This window comes from Channa argus, chromosome 21, assembly GCF_033026475.1.
Source record: "Channa argus isolate prfri chromosome 21, Channa argus male v1.0, whole genome shotgun sequence".
NCBI classification, from domain to species: domain Eukaryota; kingdom Metazoa; phylum Chordata; class Actinopteri; order Anabantiformes; family Channidae; genus Channa; species Channa argus.
In genome coordinates, this window is record NC_090217.1 from 8504405 (window position 1) to 8524854 (window position 20450).

Consider the following 20450-nt stretch of genomic DNA (forward strand, 5'->3'; position numbering starts at 1 on the left):
TCAGTTATTTCAATGTAATTTGATAAAGCCAAAAAAAAAAAAAAGGTTCGGAATGTGAGTGGGCACAGTATGATCAAATGACATGAAAAAGTCGATTAAAATACAGACACGCAGGATCCTACATGAACCAATTAATGTGGGTTTGTTGTGTGCTCTTCTTTGTATTGCCAGACAAATTTGCAAGCAATGTAACAAAGTTAACCTGAAACCTGCTGGAAACCTCTGTACCTGGGGTGTAGGTAGCACGAGTTACCACAGGGTGTCGACATTGTTCTGCGCCCTGAGTATTGTCCGAACCCAAAGCTGCTAATTTTGGTTTGTGGAAATATTAACATAACTGACAAAATATTTAACAGCACGATTCCGTGATGTTTCCTAAGGTACACAGTTAGATCAAACTCACGAAAGTTAATAATGTATGTCCATTTTCCATATAGGCCTAAGACTTTTGCTAAAATGTTATTTTGGTGGGCAATGTATTGGCTCCTACATGACCTAGACTGTGATCAAATTCTATTCTGTCTGTATAATGGCCACTGATATAAATTATAAAATTGATCAATTTTAGTTTTGTGTGAAATGAAAAAATAATAAGATTAAATATGTCTTGGTGTTTTTAGATTATTTTAAAAAATGTAAGATGAGAAGTAAAAAAGAGCTAGTCACTGCACTCTGGGGGATCAAGTGTCACTTTCTGATTCACCACAGGTGGTACAAGTGTCTCAGACATATCTATATGCAGTTTGTTGCTTCTCACTGACAAACATACACAATGATTGTATCCAACAAAAAACTTGGCTAATACTGTTAGTACTGTCAGGGCATTAAAGCTATATAAAAAGGCAAAGGTATATTGTTACATCTGCTTTATTTGCGGAAAAATAATCCTTTATTTTGAGTATAAAAATACCAGACATCTGATGAAGACATACATTCCCATGCATTTGCATTTTACCATATTTCATGATCTTGTACAGGTTTATTTTTAACTGTAGATTGTTGTTAGTGTTGTTTTTTTGCCACTGTTCGTGTTTCACACTTGAATCCAGTGGCGTTAGAGGCTTCACTGTGAACTTCTGAACTTGAATATAATAAATAAAGGAAGCAGCAAATAAAATAAAAACAGTATTATTTAAAGATTCTCACTCTGAAGTCTTAATGAGTTTGAATTTTTATAATAAGATTTTTATTCATCTTTTAATAACATTAGGATTTTGCTGACTCTGGGCTAAATTAAAGGCAATAAAAAATATCTTTACTCAAGAAAACCCATTTGCTTTTTGCTGCAAGCAATGCCTGTTACAAGACAATGAATGTTCATCTTCAAAACCTTCTTCTTTAAGATTTTAAGTGAGTTTGGAGAAGGCTGAGCTAATTGCATGTACAATTACATTTCTCAATGAAACGACCAATAATCTTGACACTGGCTGAATGACTTTTGACGTTGCTGTGTCTTCATTCAAGATAGTTGTACCGTTACTGCAAACGCACAGCAAGCACATGGCAATCATGGGTCCGAGCTGTCACACCACGAAACTTCAAAAATAAATGTCATGAGTACCTCAAATGTTGTGAAACTGGGCCAAAGATCAAATCATCATGCTAATTTTTTTTGTCATAAAGTTTCATTATTTCACAGCCATTGATGGGTTTCCCAGCGGGTTGACTGGTGCGTAAAGATGACAAGAGACATATTTCCGGGGACCTCTCACATTAGCGGAATTAAATCACAAATTCTTATTTCTTTTTAAGAGAAAACGCCGCCCCCCTGAATAAACAGATCAACATCCTAAAGTTAAACGTGAATGTGAACCAATTCATGACACTTGAACAGGTGTATTTGTCTGTCTGCTGAATTAAAGTTGTCCATCATCATCGTCACTTTCTCCGCCCAATCTGCGCCAGGAGACGCGCGTTCTCTGCCGCCTTGGCTCGCAGGTTTTTGGCCTTGGCCACATCAAAAAGGACGTTCATTATGTTGGTCGGGACGTCCAGGGACAGGGTCAGCCTGCTCCTCCGATCCCCTTTGCTGCTGTTGCGGAGCATCTGCCCTCGGAGCTTGGTCCGGCTCGTGAACCGGTAGTTTGCGGGACTTGAAGTCCTTCTTTCTCGGCTGGATTTGGCAGAAGCGGACGAGGAGCTGAAGTACACTGCAGACTGCAGGAGGGAGCCCAAGCTGTCCACCGGGGAGTAGCCCAGCTCGTCCTCAAGTCTCCGGACTCCAACTGCCACCTGGTCGTCGCACAGGAGGTCGGAGCGGGTCTGGTAGAGGCGGAGGCACAGACTGGAGGTCGGTGTGCACAGGACCGAGAGCAGCAGCAGGGTCTTCAGGGACGACAGCATGCCGTGTCCTTTGGGACCAGCACAGGTGAAGAGAGAGAGGAAAAAAGAATACATTATAACAATATATTTAATTTTGTGCAGCAGTTTAATCAAAAACTAAAAGGCAGTTTTCACACTGCTTCCAGTAACAATTCACAAGCCCCCTTCTGTGGTGAAATAAACTTAAGCCCCGGTCTTCACCAAGGTGTTATTATGTCACAATAAATTGTAAGCCTTCATTTTATTATAACTTACCGCTCGTGTCCTGGAACAAAGAAGAAAGTGAGAAAGTTCAACCAAAAATAATAATAACAATAAAAAAAAAAAGAAAAATCAGAGAGGCAGGGCGCTGTAGTGAAGAAACTTCGGTGAGAAACCCTGAAGAGGTTGCTTAGCTCTGACCAGCAGTGTGTCCTGCTCGTCCATTCACAGCGTCTTCATATAGTAGGAGCCATCAAACCGCAGCCCTGCGCCACCGACAACGTCATCACACTGACATCCCGCTTTGCGATGAAGTTTTCCATTGGTTGTGATGCAGTGATGTAGTGGTTTATTTTAAAAAATAGAAATAAAAAAATAAAAAATAGAACGTTGCTGAACACGACCAGGACCAAAGATAGGAAAAAGGTTGGCCCAAGACTTTCTGAGTATGAAGGGTCTTATTTATTTAAGTAGTAGCCTCAGGAGTTCTCTTTGACCAGGATTTGTCCTTTACCCTGCACTTAAAACAAATCTATAGAACAGCCTTTGTCCACATACGGAATAGTACAAAATTTAGGAGCATCCTGACTCAAACTGATGCTGAAAAACTAGTCCATGCGTTTGTTACTTCCAGGTTGGACTACAGTAATTCCCTACTTTTGGGATGTTCTAAAAACTCCCTGAAAAGCCTGCAATTAATGACTTGTTTGCATGACATTAACTTTGTGTGTTTTCTCCCTTAGTTGTCTTTCTCCTTCTCTGTCTCCCTCTTTCTGTCCCTCTCTGCAAGTGTCCCCGGCTTTGGAGCTGTGTTTTTTCACTGCTCATCTACTGGTCCTACCAACTTGCCCAATGTTTCATTGTTGCTTTTGTTGCTCTTTTCTTTTCTCTCTCCACTTTCCACTCACCCCAACCGGTCAAAGCAGATGGCTGCCCACCCTGAACTTAGTTCTGCTGGAGATTTCTTCCTTTGAAGGGAGTTATTCCTCTCCACTGTTGCCTAGGGCTTGCTCAAGGGGGATTTATTGAGTTGCCTCCACATAATAAAGTCCAAACTATATGTAGTATATAAAGTGCCTTGAAATTACTTTGTTGTGAATTGGCAAAATATATAAATAAAGTTGAATTGTCATTGAATTAAATAGATTAACAATCATCAAGCCAATATTTATGTTTTATTTAACGACACGGCAGCTCTGTAAAATTGCTTGTTCAGGACCACGGACAGTTCCATCGTTCAGGAACCTCTTTGTTAAACTTAAAGCAAATAAAGCAGAAGATTCCTACTCTTTATTTTCATCCAGTGTCACATTGAAGTCATGTGGAAAACACAGGACTATTACATTCTATGAACTACACTGAACATTGTTTAATGTTGGTTTGCTTACTCGTTCAAAATGGCGAAAACTGGGATTTAGCAGGTAGATGATAAATATCTGGTACCACTCTCTAATTATGTATCATGTCTGCAATAATAAAATTTAATAAGTCATTAAATACTTTTCTCACCTTGCACTTCACTATTCACAATTTTAAAACTAAACTAAACCATAACGAAAGCAAAGGCATATTAATAAATTCCCCTTCAGGTCAGTAAAAGTGAACAGAAGATTGAATGGGACTGTGGGCTCAGTATGTATGTTACATGTTGGATAGACGGTTATTTGATTTCAAATAGGGAAAGATGTGTGAGATATCTAAAGAACATTGTGTTTTAATTAAACCCTTGAGTGTACGTGGAACACACAACAGCATAGAGGCCACCCGCAGTGGTGGAAAATGAACAAGGAACTATGGAGGGGCAAGAGGATCGAAGGATGTTGGGTCAGGCTCTAATAAGCAGCTTCGCTGACTTCTGAATCTTCAGTGCTGGGGTAATCACAGTCTCTGACACGCTGTTCAGCTCTTGCTTCTGCTCTGATCTGTGAAACTGAATTACTTGCTCCTCTTCAACTTCGATGAAAAAAAATAAGATATTAACATTTACTGTTGTTTGACACAGTCTCTTTGCCTTTTGCTCAGCTTATAGATGTGACAGTCTATAGTCCACATATCAAGCCCTAACAAGTACAACAAAACCTACCAGTTGATTGAGATAATTTTTAAAGTCGTGAAGTGAAGCCATCTGGTGTATTTAGAGACATAAATGCAGATCAAGTAAATCAATTTTCTCAATAATCTCTTTACTATACGAACACATTTTTATTCCAAAGTTAAGGAGATTTATGCATTAGTGTTCTCCTTTTGTCCTTGCTTTTTTCATGGGATTGTAGTGGTGTGGAAAAGATGATAAACAATAGTGAGCTAGTGTAAACCAACATAGCAGAGGTCACAATTAACTCTTTCTCACAGAAAAGCATTTTAGAGACAGTAAAAGTGGTGACAGTTTTTAGAGTTTTTTTTTCTTGACAAAGAACAAGTTCACTCAGTGCACAAGTGTGGCTCACTCATTTTACAAGTTTCTGTACAACAACGAGGTCTATGGCACAGCGTAAATAAGCTCCTGGATTCTGACTTAATGATGGCAATAAATCAAATTTTAATCTACATTTTAAAATGGTCCTTAGATTAAGATAACTCAAAGCTCGATGGCAATAGATCCAATAGTTACTGAGACATTTACCTTAAAATCTTTAATTCAAACAGGGAAAGTGAACATGTTGACCTGCAAAATTAATTTTATTGACAACTGACAGAATTTCCTGGATAGTAGTGTTGCATGGCATATTGTCAGTTGGTCCAGTGTCACAACATCTTGGGCACCACGAATATCTGTACTATATTTTGTGCCCATCCATGTATAGAAAGCTCAAATATGTGTTTTTAAGTTGGATGTGTTTTTTAATTGTGTCTAAGGACTTGATTAGTTGTGGTTGGCAGGGGACGTAGCTTAGTGAGAACAGCCTGTCACTGTAAACCGTGGAACCACATTTCCATGGGTGAAGCATCTTAGCATGTGGGAGTACATTGCAGAGCAGAATCGTGACTAGCATGACGGAGTCTTTGGAGGGTAGTTGATGATCGACTCACATGTCACTTTGAAATGAATGCAAATTCTGCTGTAAATAGTGATTTCTTTCTCTGAGCATCCTTTACAAGAACTGACTGGCACAGCATGTTGAACTAAAGATGTTAAATTATAACACTGAATGTTGACAATTAGAGTTCAGCCCACAGTACAACAATAATAACATGGTATCCTCTTCAAAACACCAACCAATGAAAAGCTGGTAATCTACGTTTTATCACATGTTTTTCACATGTGACCAAAAAAAAAAAAAACTTTCAATGCGTACTGCCCACACATCAACTCCCACACAGGAATCCCCTGCTACTGCTGCGTTGGTCTGATGGAGAGTCCTCTAAATCAGTCTCTGCGTGAGCTCCCTCACTGGGACCCTGTTGGATCATCTGGCACTCAGCCTGACCCATGACACCCCCTATGACAGGAACATATGTAGTGGTGAAGGAGGCAGCAGGCAGTCAGCTACCAGCTTCTGATTCTATTTGGGCCACACAGGATGCAGGGCAATTGACATGAAAACACAAGAACAGTGTTAAATGAAGTGGTGGGACGAGGTTGACAAGAATCTCATTGTAATTTCTTTGTGCTTTGTCCATACAACAAATGAAGAAGCAGCTTGTAAAATATATAAATAACAGCAACAAACTAATAACATTTTACACTGTTATGTACAAAAATCTTGTCCTGCATTGCTGTCTTCATCTCCTGGGTTCGGTACCTGTGAAAGGGTAAAGTTCTTGATCACTATTATTGTAAAGGTGAACAGAAAACTGTCTTTTAGAGAGCATTTTTACATTTACACAGCCAGAATCTCTTCTTAAAGACAGAACATATTTTATTTTACATGTTACCTGTTACAATGCAAAACTTGAGTGATGAAATTGATTCCCTACCTCTCCTCTCCTTCCCACACCATCTCTGGCACTCGTCTCTCGAGTAGAATCTGTTTCGGTTGCCACCGCAGCCCCCATACACAAACGGTCTGCAGTCCCCTGAGTGTTGGTGGAAGTACCAGAGCAGAACATATTCTGAACAGATCCCTTCTGACATGGGCTCAAGGCAGCGCTCAGTCCCTGAAACCATGTACAATAAAAAGATTATTTTAAAAAGGTTAAAGCTGTTCTACTCATTAAGATGATGCCGCGTCTGCCTCAAAATTACCTGAACAGCTATAATTAAGAAAGTATGTAAAGACTCCAGTTAACACCAGAGTATGTCTGATACGTAGTACAGATGAGTAATTATATACAGAGTTGCTGGATGCCATCAATTTATGCCCATTTTACTTTGAATCTTTTTATAATTGCAATTTATAAATTATTTCATGAAATCGAGAACAGGGCTGTCAAACCGGATTACATTTTTGGTCTTATCATTTTCTCCCACCTTATGCTCCTAATTCCAGCTCATTACTCGTACAGTAGATGAAGTGAAAATATAAAATAAACAGGTTACAAAAACACGTTTTGATACACAGAGCAAGTAAACAAGGCAAAGAGGAGAGGAAGAAAAAGATAAGAAAATCAACTGCCTTGGCCACTCACCAGCAGTGTTTGTTCCAAAAACCCTTCTTTTCTTCCTCGTTTCCCACTTCAAAGCCCCTCCCTCAAGGGAATCTGAAGCCAGGAAAAAAAAAAGCCATTATTTTCTTTTTTAAATTGATGCTGTACACTTACACTCGGACGGGTTGTTCCAGTCACATATGAGCCACTAACTGTGAAGTATGAATAAAGCTGATGCCAACCATGAATGGCACTCTTCCTTAATGTAGTAGCATGCTTTAGTAGTTTGATTAATCTGGCTATATTCTATAATTTTATAATAAAACAATATCTGAATGTATTTGGGGTCATAAGGGGTACAAAGAATTCTCACCCATATCTCCAGAATCCCACACCTTAAAGACCCTCATTGTCTAGCTGTCCAGCCTACAAATGTGCTATCTTGGTTAGCTTTATTTTTAGAAGCAACAGGTTGTTTTCAGTGAAAGTTTCCTTAAATCCCACTGTCTGCAAATAGCAGACAGACACATTATCGGTTGCTATAGTGGAGCATTTAGCAGCTTAGGACTCAGACATGTCCCTCGGGAGTCAGTAGAGACCAAAAACAGAGCTAGAGGACAATAACAATTGGATTTCATTCTGCAAGAAAAGTTCAACTTCTCGTTAATCTGTAAGAGATGGATGCAAAAATAAGCACCTGTTTTCTGGCATATCTATTCAAAAGGGATATGTCAATGCCACAAAACATCTGCTGCACAATCATTACAGGTTTAAATAGAACTAGAAAGTGAATTATGATGAACAATGGAAATGCCTCTGCCTCTGGAAGAAAGGTAAGTGTTTTTCTTTAAAGAAAAACATTGACCCTTCTGCACTGACACAGGTGACTCTACTATGTCAGTGTTTAGGGTTTAGAGTGGGCAGTGTTTTAGAAGAAGAGAGAATATTATTTCCTTTGAGTGCTGTACAACAGATTTACACAACTCGGAGCCATACAAGATTAAATGCAGTGCAGAGCTGATTCAAGTAAGATTTTTTATTTATTACAATTAAAGTCTCCAAATTAAAGTGTAAATATTGAGCTGTGGCTCTCTGTGCTTGTGCACAGTTATTTTGTATACAGAATGAATAAACAGCCACTGTGTTACACTTCATTATTGTAATTTATGAATAAACATGCTGACTTTGGCAGTGGGCAATGACAGAATCACTCTTTGATTCGTTTTCTGGTTATAGCTACCTAGAGCTAGAGCTGCAATAATTTGGGAATGTAGAAATATATTCTCGCCTGGGGGCCGTGTTCACAAATGAGCTTGGTGAAATATTGTCTGATTTCTTGGTATGAGCTGAAGCTTTTTTACTTTCTGGCTTCATGACCTCAACTTCACACTTTTTGATTCTTTCTTTTTTTTCTTACCATTTAACTACAACTGCCTACATCACAGCTGTTACACATGGGCTGACGTATGATGTGCGTATCCATTCAACCATGACAGAGATTTGGTCACACTTTATAAAGTTGTTGCTGGGACATTTGGGCAATCATTATAAAGCATCTGTGTATGTTCCACCGGGGGCTTAGACCCTGCTCATAGTTACTTGTGTGGACTTTTAGTATAATGATAATTATTGTTATACCAGTGTGGTTTGGTAAAATCCCCTCTTCTCCAAGAGTCACAGGAGCAGGACTGGTCGAGTCTTCCACCTTGTCGCCGTAGTCTTCCTCTTCTGGCTCATTTTTACTGTCAGTCATTGTGTTTGTTCCATCTGGATCCACAGACTTTACCATGAACTTGTATTCCAAACCTGTAATGATGCAACAAGACAATATGGGGCAGGTGTGTATGTGAACCCAGGGCAAAATAACACAAACTGGGCCAAATAGGGAATATGGGGTTCCAAAAGGAAAATGGTAAAGGGAAAATTAAAAAAAATTCTTTAAAATAAAAAAATAAGAAACACATAGATAAATACAGAAGGGATCCACTAAATGCCTTCGAAATAAATGACGGCTTTGAGATTAATTTAAAACCCCCAACTGAGTTTCCTGTAAACCGTGGACAGGTCACCAGTCTATATCATTTATTGTGAATTCACATCAACCTGAAGTGCTGGCCAGAATGTAGTAGAGTACAGAAGAGCAGGCAGATAGGGGGCTGGTCTGAGCAGAGTGGTTTGAGTCTCATGCTGGCACTAGGTTAAGTTGCATATTGTAACTTTAAGTACACACTTAAAGTATAGTGTAAGAGTATAGTGGATTCTTGGTGAAGTGTCCCACGTAATGTCAGTTTCATGTTTGTGAATGGCTCTTCTGTTGCATGCACCATAGGGTGTGTTCCTCTGAGAGAACACAACAGATGGCACAACACACATGGTGCCACTCTGCTGCCACAAGAGCTCTACAATCAGACGAACACATACACAATATGTAGATCCATCTAGTGGCGTATTGACGGAATGCACACTTGCATACATGTACAGAAAAGTACGAGCATGTGTACTGTACAAGGTTCAAAATGTACAACAGCATGACACGATCCAAACACCAACCCACACACTCAGGGATACGGACGCTTACCACATTTTTCTACCACCTCCTCGGTGACTAGCTCCTTCACTTCTTCAGCCTTGGGACAGACAAACGCAAGATTCAAAGACATTTCATTCACTTATTCATTACTGTATGTGTATTTTCTGTATGCGTGTGGTTGTATTTGTGTGTGGCAAACACGTACTGAGAGTCCAGGCTCTCCCTTGTCCCCTTTGGCTCCTTCAGCCCCCACTGTACCCTGCAAGAACAAACACACAAAATAAATGTGGCTAAATGATGGACGAATGACAGGCTTATTTGCCATTGTTACAATACATGGTGACCTCACCGATTTAAAAAAGTGTTTTACTAGCTTCTGCAATCAAAATAAAATCTGTCCTTGTCAAAAGTTCAACAGTGCATCAAATGACCATGTGTAATGTTATAGGGGTCACTTTCCATTTCAGTATATCTGTATGGAGCCTTTAAGCATGTTTCAGCTCAATGTTTTGTTTTTGTTGTTCATAACTTTACATTTTTGGTTTTACTCTCATTGTTCGCAACAGTGTTTCCAAATGCAGCAGGCAGCCATTTGCATTGAAAAGGCTTTAATAAATCGACTGAAGCATCACATACCACAGCTAAAAGAGGCCACGGTGCCAGACACATGTGCCAGAAACACATGTCCAAATAAATACTAATGTTGTTCCATATATGAGGGAATGGTTTGCTATTCATGCTAGTGGAAGTGTGTGTTAGAAGAGGTGGATCCATGTGTGTATCTCACACTATCTCCTCTTTGCCCCGGTGTTCCAGGTGCTCCCCTCTGACATGGCTTCGACCTACCTCTTCTGCCCCTCTCCCCCTGTCAGAGAAAAATCATAGTGCACATCAAGGAAACAAAGTCTATGTTTTGGAATTCTTCCACACAGCACTTCTTCGGCAGTAAGAGTAGTAGGTAGGTACATTCTGAAAAAAATGCTCATTGGTGCTCATTTGCAGCCACTCTGTCTGTGCTGTATCCAGTGCTGCAGTATGCTGCCACTCTCTCTGAACAAGACACGGACATGGTGATGACTGTAATCAAGCTCTGCTCATCCTTCTGCCCTCTGTGTTGTGTCTTCTTTTTTTGTAGGTTGGACTTCCAGAATGCAAGAATGTTCAGTACAGTGCTTAAGTGAGCAAGAGGTATCTATTGTATATATGCTGTTTGTGCAGCTATATGTAAGAACGTGTGCCGGTTCTTCCCTAAAATGATGAAAACAGTGTTTTAAGTTCTTACTGCAACTAATATTTGTCGTCACAAGCTCCACTGAGAATATGTTTCTTTTAGCTATGTGTTAAAACATACGAATTTCAAGACTCCAATAATAAGGCTGAAACAAGTTGATATAATTTAATAATTAATGTTGATGAGGAGACCAGTTTTTTTGCCATTTATCATCAGCAGCACAGTAATGCAATATTATTACAGCATACAAATAAACGGTCAGTGTCATACTCTCAACACACCATAAGAGTACAACTATTGTACCTTAGACCCCGTGTCACCACGGAGACCTGGTGGTCCTGGTGCTCCAACATCGCCATCAATGCCTGGGCTCCCTGTTGATCCCTTAAACCCTGGAAAACCTGGGAAACCTGGTGCACCCTGAATTAAGAATTAATGAATACCCACAGAAATGGCTCCTTTCTGTGTTTAATACAAGGCAAAGATTTATTCCTGGAGTGAGTCAAAATATGCCTGTGACAAGTGCATAATCAATACTTGTACTCACCTTTTCCCCTTTCATTCCTGGCTCACCATCATCACCACTAAGCCCCCCTTCTCCCTTGTCGCCCTAACATTTCAGATGGCCATAAATAAAATTGCAAAGCAAAATAACAAATCTGTACACAGTATGTGTGGGGAACAGAGAGAAATAAATGCACACATGATTGCTTACCTTGCGCCCTGTTAGCCCATTCAGTCCAGGTACACCAGGGGTGCCGGGTAGCCCCATATCTCCCTGTTTTCCAAAGGCCCCATGTTAATGTGCCACATACACACAGGTAAAAAGGTTGTTGACATAATCTTTTGGCTTTCAATGATACAGTGCATTATACATAAGGCCTAACCTTTTCTCCATCCAGGCCCGGATTGCCAATGCGTCCAGGCAAACCTCTGAACCCCTGCAACATCATGTAGGCAAGCATTATGAACTACAATTATCACATGTAAAGAAAGCCTGAATCTCAATACAGCAGCCATGTGGTTCAAATAGACCTTCTCTCCTTTTTCCCCGTTGTCTCCTGGTAATCCTGGTTCTCCCGGATCACCCTGTGATACCACAAGACCGAAAAATGACAAAAAAAAAGCTTAAATTTAAAAAATAATCATGATGCTTATATATTGTTTTTCAGTATACCTGATCGCCCTTTTGGCCTTGCAATCCTATGTCTCCTTTGTCTCCTTTGGCCCCATCCACTCCATGATCCCCATTACGACCCTTAAAACACATCATGCATTACCGTGCTGTGTCTTCTCTGATATGAAACTGCTGCAAAATTTTGTACATATTATAAAGGGACTGAATAAGATGTGTATATTGCTACCATCACTCCATTGAGTCCTGGTTCCCCTGCCTCTCCCTGTAGAAACAAGTGACAGTTTCAGACACAGTACAGCCGAAAAATAAAATAATAATTTATAGGGAGAGTACGCAATGTCTTACCTTCTGGCCTACTGGGCCTCGTGCTCCAAACCGTCCCAGAGCACCTTTAGTACCTGCACCACCTTTAACACCCTTAACAAAACAATTTAAAATACTTCATATAATATATATTTTGTTAAGTGGCAAATGGTTTGTGTATTCTTTTTCAATCTTATTACCTTGACTCCAGGAGGACCATCCTCACCCTTTTCTCCTTTATCACCATCAAAACCAGGCGGGCCTCGCTCACCCTGAAACCAAATGTCTACTCAGATCTTCATAGGTTTCGCTTTAGTTTACTTTGTGTGTTATTAGATATATTTGGATATTTAGAGTACTAAGTATTTATTACTCATTTTACATATACTGTAGCTTTCTACTCCTATGATTGTTATACTGTTGTCAATAGGAACCTGTCATAGGCTTAAATAATGTTTTATGAAACGGCTTCGAATTTGAAATTTGAGCAATAAACTACTGGTTCTAGAGAGTCTCACCGCCTCTCCTTTGGAGCCCTTGAACCCTCGAGGTCCATGGATTTGAAGCACACTCCCCTGTAAAAGGGAATCAAAATGTGAACTCGTGATGTAAATGAATCTAACAATGATGTTGGTCTGATTTTATACATGTTATGTCATCATACCCTTTCTCCTTTGACCCCATGAACCCCACGATCACCCTGAAAAAAAGCATCAAACAGTTACAATAACTGTTTCGAACTCAGGTGTCAACAAAAATACTGATGGCTTTTATGCTGTTGCAGGTCTGCATGAAAGGAAAACTGCTTACACCTCACAGCCTTTTATTAAATCCCTCCACTTCACAACTTATCCTTGTTCAATATCATTCAACTGTCAGTGAACAGCATCACTAACAACACACGTTTTAGCAGTATTTGATGGGTATGAGAATGTTAAATAAATCATCCAGGGACATCTCAGTTGTGACACTTCAATAGAGAAGAAACAACAAAATGTGACATCACTCTTTACAGCAAAACCTGGACTTACTGACACTTTAAAAAGAATGGAAAATTGCTGTCTCAGAAATGAAAGGAGTCCCTTTGAGTATCTAGAAATTCAAATGTCAAATGTCAATATTGGCCTTTTCAGTCAAACATCGTAGTTCACCTTTGACGCAAACAAACACAACAGTGAGTCATGTATAAATTCAGATTAAGTACATGCAACCCGACAAGGTCAAGAAGGCTGTTGGTGTTGAAGCATTTAGGAAGCTGCTGCACATTCATGCCTCTTGTGCAATGTGGTGTATAGATTTAAAAGAAATTGCGAACATAAATAGAAAAGGGAATAGTTTCAGTCCTCTGGGTGAAAACACTTTGGTGATGAATAAGGTCAGAAAACAGCAGGAAGTAAACCGGTTAAAAGTATGTAAGATGTCTGGTTCCTCAGCTCGGATTTTGTACAACACGCTGACACTGGGTCTGAAGTCGGCACAGATAAAATGAGCCCAAACATCCATCTCCCATCCTCCCTGCTGTTAATGTGCTGGGTGGTGGTAATATGGTGAAATATTCCGAGACTTAAAAACAAAAATACTGGCATTTTACGCTTTACTAACCAGTGAAGAGAGACGGCAAATAAGTTGAGAACAAGAGAGCTGCATAGCGTGCAACAGAACGTCAACTCACAGCTCTAACATGCAGTCAGCTTACGTGTCCGACATAACTGTGACAAATTATGAGACAGCTCACCTTTTCACCCTTGCTGCCACGCAATCCTTTTGGGCCCTTATTAGAAAGATAATCAAAGGAAATTAATGCAAACGCTGTTGGTCTTACGTACATGAAATGTAGCAGGCTGGTTTTGAAAAATTGCTTACTATATTCCCTGAAGCTCCTTTAACACCTGGAGTGCCTTGTTCACCCTGAAAGCAAAAGGCATATTTTACGTTTTCTGCATAATCCATCACTGACTGTAGTGTTTAAATCCTCAAGGTGTAAACCTGGTGAGTCTATCGAAAATGTAGGTTAATACTGAGACAAAAACATTGTGTGATGAATGATAACAGGGTTCAAACACTTAGAGATAACAAAAATGAAGACATTTTACTTTCCCAACGGATATAATCCAACAAGTGTGTGTGTGTGTGTTTTCATTTTAATTAAAGGTCTAAAAGAGATGAAGAATTTACATATTTATATCTAAACATAAACAAAATCTGGAGGTCACTTCTTACCCTTCTGCCTGGAAATCCAGCCAAACCTTTGATACCAGGCTCACCTGGAATAGTGTCTCCCTGATGGAAATAAGAAACACATTACTAACTAATGAATCACTAAAACAATGGCAGTATGATGCTGCTACACACACAAAACTATCATGTTATCATATATACAGTATTTGTACCTTCTCTCCTTTTACTCCAGGCCCACCAGGGGGGCCCTTCAGTAGAAAGATACAGTGTTAGAAAGTCATAAATTATCATGACCATCATTTCCAGTCACCAATCACTACATTTAAAAAAACAATTAAACTTACAAAGCATCTAAAATTAAATATGACAGAAACACTTCTGATCAGTTTTAAAAGAGCCCAAACTGAAATACACAATACTGTATATTCCTTTGCTTGCAAAGATCATTGACATTTTCTCACTTGAGCTCCGGGGGGTCCTCGAACACCAGGAGTTCCAGGTGAGCCGTTCTTTCCTCTTTTACCCTGGTCACCCTGCATCAACACACAGAACCACTTACTGTTTGTCTTTTTAAACTCAGCAGCACAATGTTTCTGCATTCATCCCCAATCATAAAGCATCTTTTTACAAATGCTCCCTGTTTCTTTTTCACTCAAATAAAAATAGCTGGCAACATGTAATATACAGTAATAAATAATGATGTACCACTCTGCCTGGTTCCCCTGGGTCTCCTGGGAGACCTCTTAGTCCTGGGGAGCCCTGGATACCTGCATTACCACGAATACCCTGGATACCCTGTGCACCTGAAGGCCCGGGCTCACCTGGTTCACCCTGAGGTGAAACAGAGAAAAAAATAAGCGAACGAGAAAAAGACAAATGTTTGGAAGACAATCACAGTTGAAAGTCATTTGTTTCATGTAGTGTTATTATTCAGTTCTGCTGGTACATTTGAATGATTGCTTTCCCGTAAAGTCCTTCTTTCCTTTATCAAATATACTCTCAAGCACAAATGTAAATGAGCGACTGAGTCACTAAGCCAATTAAATTCCCTAAATTAAAACAGTGATGAGAAACAGAGTCAATCAAACTGAGAGTGATGGAAAAGGCCATGGGAATAATTGAATCAGTATTGCTTGTTAAAAGTGAGGAAGGAGGCAAATTTCACCTTCTGTCCTGGAGGACCAGCCTGGCCTTCTGGCCCTCTGTGGCCAATACCTGGTTCTCCCTACTCTCACAAAACAAACATGTCAGCACAGTGTTTCATATAAACATATCACATCTTTGTTATAAATGAGCATTACCTTTTGTCCCTTTTCACCAATTTCACCCTAAAAAGTGTGCACACAACAAAACCATGTAAGTTAGACAACTGGAAAAATAAACAAAATATTTGGAATGAAATATGACATAAAAAGAAATAAAGAATAAGCAGGCCAGTCTGCATGTTTAACAAGGGGAATTATTAATGTCTGCTTTAATCTGTTGTCTCACAGTCAAACAGAAATAGACCAGGGGGGGGGGACATCAAAAGCCTGGACTTGACTGGCTTGGCTGACAGGCGAGATGGGAGACAAGCTCTCCCTGAGCTCTGATGTCATCTACTGATGCAATAAGGGTTGGAGGAGAGAGCACCGGTGCTATTTCTATGAAATGTGCTGCATTTTGTGTGGCGGCTCAATTCTCTTCATGGGGTTTGGCATTGAAATAAACTAAAAACAAAGAAAGTCATTTATGACCCACAACATTAAAATGTACTGCATTACGTTATTACACCTGCAAAAAATCTATAAGTTATTATTTGCCCTGCACAAGACAAAATGGATTAAAAAGAAACCAGTGAGTGGTTTGGTTATAGGTTAGGGTAACACTGATGCGTAAGGAGTTTTAGTTCATATAATGTCATTTGGAGAAGCAGGTTTAGCAACAAACGCTCCACAGCTTAAGAAACAAAATAATGTGTTCTGAAGTGAAAAAAAAAAAGAAAACCCCGCTGCAATGTCATCTGGAGTGCTTTTTAATCCAAATCTCATTTTGGGGAGTTCTGGTGGAGCAAACTGACAAATAAAGCCTGACATTATATGAAAAGAAAAAAATCAACATGATTCATATGATGTAATCTGGTGCATTTCTGGAGCAGCAGGTCGACCAGTTCCACAACCTCCATCGAGTAACCAAATGATATCATCTGAACCTCAATAAAATCTGGATGACATCATCTGGAGGAGTTTCCTAGCTAGAAGCAAAGAGATATTCTAACATAGGGAAATAAGCACAGGGAAGTATATGTACGTATTTGTACTGCACTCTCCAAACTGAAACTATCAGAAGCAAGTTGTAGAGAGTATTATGTGTCTTTTGAGTGCACTGATCATTTGCGCTCAATGACAATAAAGGTTGTTTTTTTTCTAAATCAAGGTTACCAAAAAAATAAGCCACATTATAGTTTTGTTTAGCTTTTCTTACTAACATTAGGACAAATATTTCACTTAGTAAACTTACTGTGGAGTTTTGTTCACTTTTACAACATAGCATTGGGTTGGTCTTTTATTTCAATGTATTTAAATTATTTAATTGTTTTAAATATCTGTAATCACCTTTGGTCCAGGTTTCCCATCCTCACCTGTCTGTCCCTAAGGTAATAGAAACGTATGTTAACAGAAATGTCTGAACATGTTGAATATTGTATATGATGATGAGCTCGTGAAGATAACAGGGTGTACTTTGTGCCTTTACCTTTAGGAAAAAATACTCTGGAGGGTATGGGTATGGATGTCCAGTTTCTTCATCGTAGTCTCCTCCTCTCCCTCTTTCCATCTCCACCCTTCTCCTCTCCCATTCCTCCCTCACCCTTTGCATTTCTTTGTGCCCCTCCTGCTCTGTCCTCTTCCTCTCCTGCTCATTTTCACTTTCAAGTTTCTCTCTCTCCAGCTCCAGCTCGACCTCCCTCTCTCTCTCCAGCTCCTCCCGCTCTCTCTCCATCTCCAGCCTTTCTCTCTCCCTCTCCCTCTCCAGGACTTCCTCTTCCCCTTCTCTTTCTCTATCCACATCCTCTTCTGTCTCCCAGTTGTAGTCTCCACTACTTTCCTCCTCCCCAAAGACTTGATCAGGGTCTGTTTCTGTATATCCATCTGGATCTGCTCCTCCCTTTATCTCCCACTCTTCTACTTCTTCAGCTTTGCCCTGTTCATCTCCTCCAACCTGTATTTGTCTCTGACTCTCTCTTTCTATTTCACTGTGTCTCTGCCTTTCTTTCCTCTCTCTCCTAGAGTGCTTTCGAATGTCAGGATTTTCTTGCTTCTTCTTCTAGAATAATAAGTTTTATAATAAAAAAAACTATATGTGTGAGTCACACCATCGTAAATTGGATTAGTATTTTTTATCTAACATTTATTACAAACTTACAGTCCAGCTGTTGTAACCATGAACTCCAGAGGACAGATACTGAAATCAAAATGAAGAGCTAAACTTATCTGGTTTATACTGACCATGAAATTTCAAGTTCATGAATTATTTAGTGTAATTTGGGTCACATATGAAGGTTTAATTTTTAAAGGCTAGAAAAGTCTGGAAGAAGCAATTACTTTTTGTGCCTCCTTGAATCGATTTCTTCCACCCGGAGCACCTGGCATGAACACCTAAAATATTAAAATAATCACTACCACGTGCAATTTATATTATATATAAATTGGCCTCCTATAAAACCAGGCTACACTTACCACAGAATCAGGCCAGGGGGCCCCTCTTTTGCCTCTGATTATAGATCGAAGCACCTGTAAAGTCCCGTCAAACTTTAATGAGCAAACTTAGGCCTGCAAATGTGATGCTTTCTATTAAACAGTTGCAATAATGTGTGTGATGACACCACTGTATGAAAGAATGACACATAGTTAGAAAGTAGTTTTAACGTCTTTACTGAAGGATACATGCACAAAATGGTGAAACACAAAAACAATCTAATAACAATGTAACAGAACAATGTAATGTAATAAAAATTTCACCAGTGAAAATAGTGTTTGACTTGGCTACAAAATGATTTAGTGTATAGTGTTAGGCTATGTTATGAGTAATATCAGTAATATTCATAGACAAAAATTTTCTATGTTTCAATAAATAAAAATTTAAGTACAATCTTTAGAGATGGAATAAGTAATGAAATTGCTGGCACATGTTTGAGAAAGCTTGATGTTGTATTAGATTCAGGGAAATGTTTCACTTAATAAATAAATTAGGACAATCACAACACTGTCAACATGGGAGCACAATCATTAGATCGTAACACTGGTGCCTGAATGGGAATAAAACTCCACTAACAAAAGCCCTGTTACAAGAATGGCCATGCTAGGACCATGGCTTTGGGTGAGTGACATCGTCGCTGACTGACAACGTTCCCCCGCTCGTGAAACGCTGGCCAGGTTCAAGGCTCCTCACCAACAAAACAGTTCACAGTTTATTCACTCTCTCCATGTAGTGTGTGCTTTCTTACGATTGCTTAACACTCTATAGTCACGGTCTCGTGGGAATTATGAGATGTCCTGTTTAAAAAAAACAAACAAACAAACAAACAAATAAAAAATAAAAAAACGAGAGAGAAAAATATTAAAGTAACTCTCTGGAGTCTTCTTTGTCAGGAATTCACTCGAGAATAATATTTGTTCTCATTCCCATTCAGACAAGATTTAGAGAAGTCATGCTTAATGCATGCTGTCCATGTCTCATGCTTTGCACTTTTTGGGCACTAAATTCATATTAGCCTTCAAAACACTGCAACTTTTGCACTGGTGAAATTTTCATACAGAGTAGAAAGAAAATAGGTCTGAGATCGAATGCTTAAGCTGTCACTTAAATACAGGTTATTTACTGTATGTATTGCATTATTTTAGGACAGGGAGAAAGTGAAGTCAAGCCTTCATTTTCTACAAGCATCCATCGCATTCAGACCTTTGGGGTAAGTATTAATAAAACAGCTTTGCATTCCGAAGCATGCAGGGATCTTCAGACACAGACAGCTATACGATTTAAAATCAAAAACCTCACCTGGTCTGGTTCATCTGTTGTGATAGGAGGTGTACTCAGTGTCACTTCATCCTGGCCGCAAGAATATAATATTTAATAAAAATGCAACAGGAGAAATAGCATGTCAGTGACTGTACACTGAGCCGAAAGGTGACATTTCCAGGCAGTACTGACCTCAGTGGGTTCAGATGGTGGCTCTGTGTCTGCTGTCAGGACAACCTAGGGGCGGCATTAAACAATACAGCATGTCTGAATTCACTATGCAGAAATAAGAACGCAAGGATTTGTAAATTCTTTGACATTTTATGACTGTTATGAATTTTATGATTAAAAAAACATTACAAAAATAACATACCCTATGTTAAAACTGAACACTTGGATTGTTCTTTGACCAGTATGTATCGGAAAAGTTGCGACAGGGACACGTTTAGCACTGTGATAGCATTTGGGATTTAAAGAGACCAACTGCTTTAATTTTGAAAGCCATTTTTCCCCCCCTTTTAATAAATAGGTATCAAATAATTTGCAAATCATTCCTTTTTCTTTTTATATACAGTGTCCTGACTTTTTTGGAAATGGAGGTTTTAAATTAAGCTCACTGGAGATCTCATGGCTGTGAGAGTGTACAGAGGAAGTGTAATTCTACCGTGACAGATGACCGATGGACACTACAACATTTTTGCCATGGACAATTATTTGCTATATTGGTACGCTTAAGGTTTTGGTATACCTATATACTTGCTAAAAAATTTTTAACTATAACTGAAAACATGCCATATCTAGTTTTACCTGTGCTATTTCTGTGTCTGAGAGAGATGTTACTGGATGACTGGTGGCTCCTGTTGATGCTTCTACATGGACAGGACTGGCCGAAGGATCATCTGGGGAAAGTTCTTCCTGTTTTGAACAATATACATAAATTCTTTTAAACCCTCACAACCCACGAACACTCCGGTGTAGAATGAGCACAGCCAAAGCAGGGGGCTACAATGACATATCATTTTATA

General features: G+C 39.3%; 2 protein-coding genes across 6 annotated transcripts in view; both read right to left on the bottom strand.

Moving 5' to 3' along the window:
- Positions 1 to 669: 669 nt before the first annotated feature.
- Positions 670 to 2816, bottom strand: ucn3l (urocortin 3, like). The gene is made up of 2 exons (XM_067490979.1): positions 2578 to 2816; positions 670 to 2351 (listed from the first exon to the last, which is right to left on the bottom strand). Exon 2 carries the CDS (start codon positions 2341 to 2343, stop codon positions 1879 to 1881), a length of 465 nt encoding a protein of 154 aa, XP_067347080.1. The 5' UTR covers positions 2344 to 2351; positions 2578 to 2816; the 3' UTR covers positions 670 to 1878.
- Positions 2817 to 3780: 964 nt separating this feature from the next.
- The window catches only part of col7a1l (collagen type VII alpha 1-like), a 54682-nt gene continuing 38012 nt past the window's right edge, over positions 3781 to 20450 (bottom strand). For 2 of the 5 annotated variants that reach the window (XM_067490965.1, XM_067490966.1), the window contains exons 75-108: positions 20233 to 20340; positions 19618 to 19662; positions 19465 to 19515; positions 18147 to 18200; positions 18012 to 18065; positions 17833 to 17871; positions 17164 to 17733; positions 17025 to 17060; positions 15732 to 15758; positions 15596 to 15655; positions 15136 to 15261; positions 14892 to 14963; positions 14643 to 14678; positions 14473 to 14532; positions 14116 to 14160; positions 13988 to 14023; positions 12917 to 12952; positions 12771 to 12827; positions 12453 to 12524; positions 12295 to 12366; positions 12176 to 12211; positions 11989 to 12069; positions 11847 to 11900; positions 11699 to 11752; positions 11527 to 11589; positions 11359 to 11421; positions 11115 to 11231; positions 10368 to 10445; positions 9786 to 9839; positions 9629 to 9677; positions 8689 to 8856; positions 7093 to 7164; positions 6442 to 6621; positions 3785 to 6266 (exon numbers count right to left, since the gene is read on the bottom strand). In XM_067490965.1, coding sequence (XP_067347066.1) covers positions 6247 to 6266; positions 6442 to 6621; positions 7093 to 7164; positions 8689 to 8856; positions 9629 to 9677; positions 9786 to 9839; positions 10368 to 10445; positions 11115 to 11231; positions 11359 to 11421; positions 11527 to 11589; positions 11699 to 11752; positions 11847 to 11900; positions 11989 to 12069; positions 12176 to 12211; positions 12295 to 12366; positions 12453 to 12524; positions 12771 to 12827; positions 12917 to 12952; positions 13988 to 14023; positions 14116 to 14160; positions 14473 to 14532; positions 14643 to 14678; positions 14892 to 14963; positions 15136 to 15261; positions 15596 to 15655; positions 15732 to 15758; positions 17025 to 17060; positions 17164 to 17733; positions 17833 to 17871; positions 18012 to 18065; positions 18147 to 18200; positions 19465 to 19515; positions 19618 to 19662; positions 20233 to 20340 — 2745 coding nt within the window. In that variant the 3' untranslated portion in view covers positions 3785 to 6246. Of the gene's footprint in view, positions 6267 to 6441; positions 6622 to 7092; positions 7165 to 8688; positions 8857 to 9628; positions 9678 to 9785; positions 9840 to 10367; positions 10446 to 11114; positions 11232 to 11358; positions 11422 to 11526; positions 11590 to 11698; positions 11753 to 11846; positions 11901 to 11988; positions 12070 to 12175; positions 12212 to 12294; positions 12367 to 12452; positions 12525 to 12770; positions 12828 to 12916; positions 12953 to 13987; positions 14024 to 14115; positions 14161 to 14472; positions 14533 to 14642; positions 14679 to 14891; positions 14964 to 15135; positions 15262 to 15595; positions 15656 to 15731; positions 15759 to 17024; positions 17061 to 17163; positions 17734 to 17832; positions 17872 to 18011; positions 18066 to 18146; positions 18201 to 19464; positions 19516 to 19617; positions 19663 to 20232; positions 20341 to 20450 lie in introns of all 5 variants that reach the window. The other 3 variants (XM_067490969.1, XM_067490968.1, XM_067490967.1) reach the window with 3 other exon arrangements.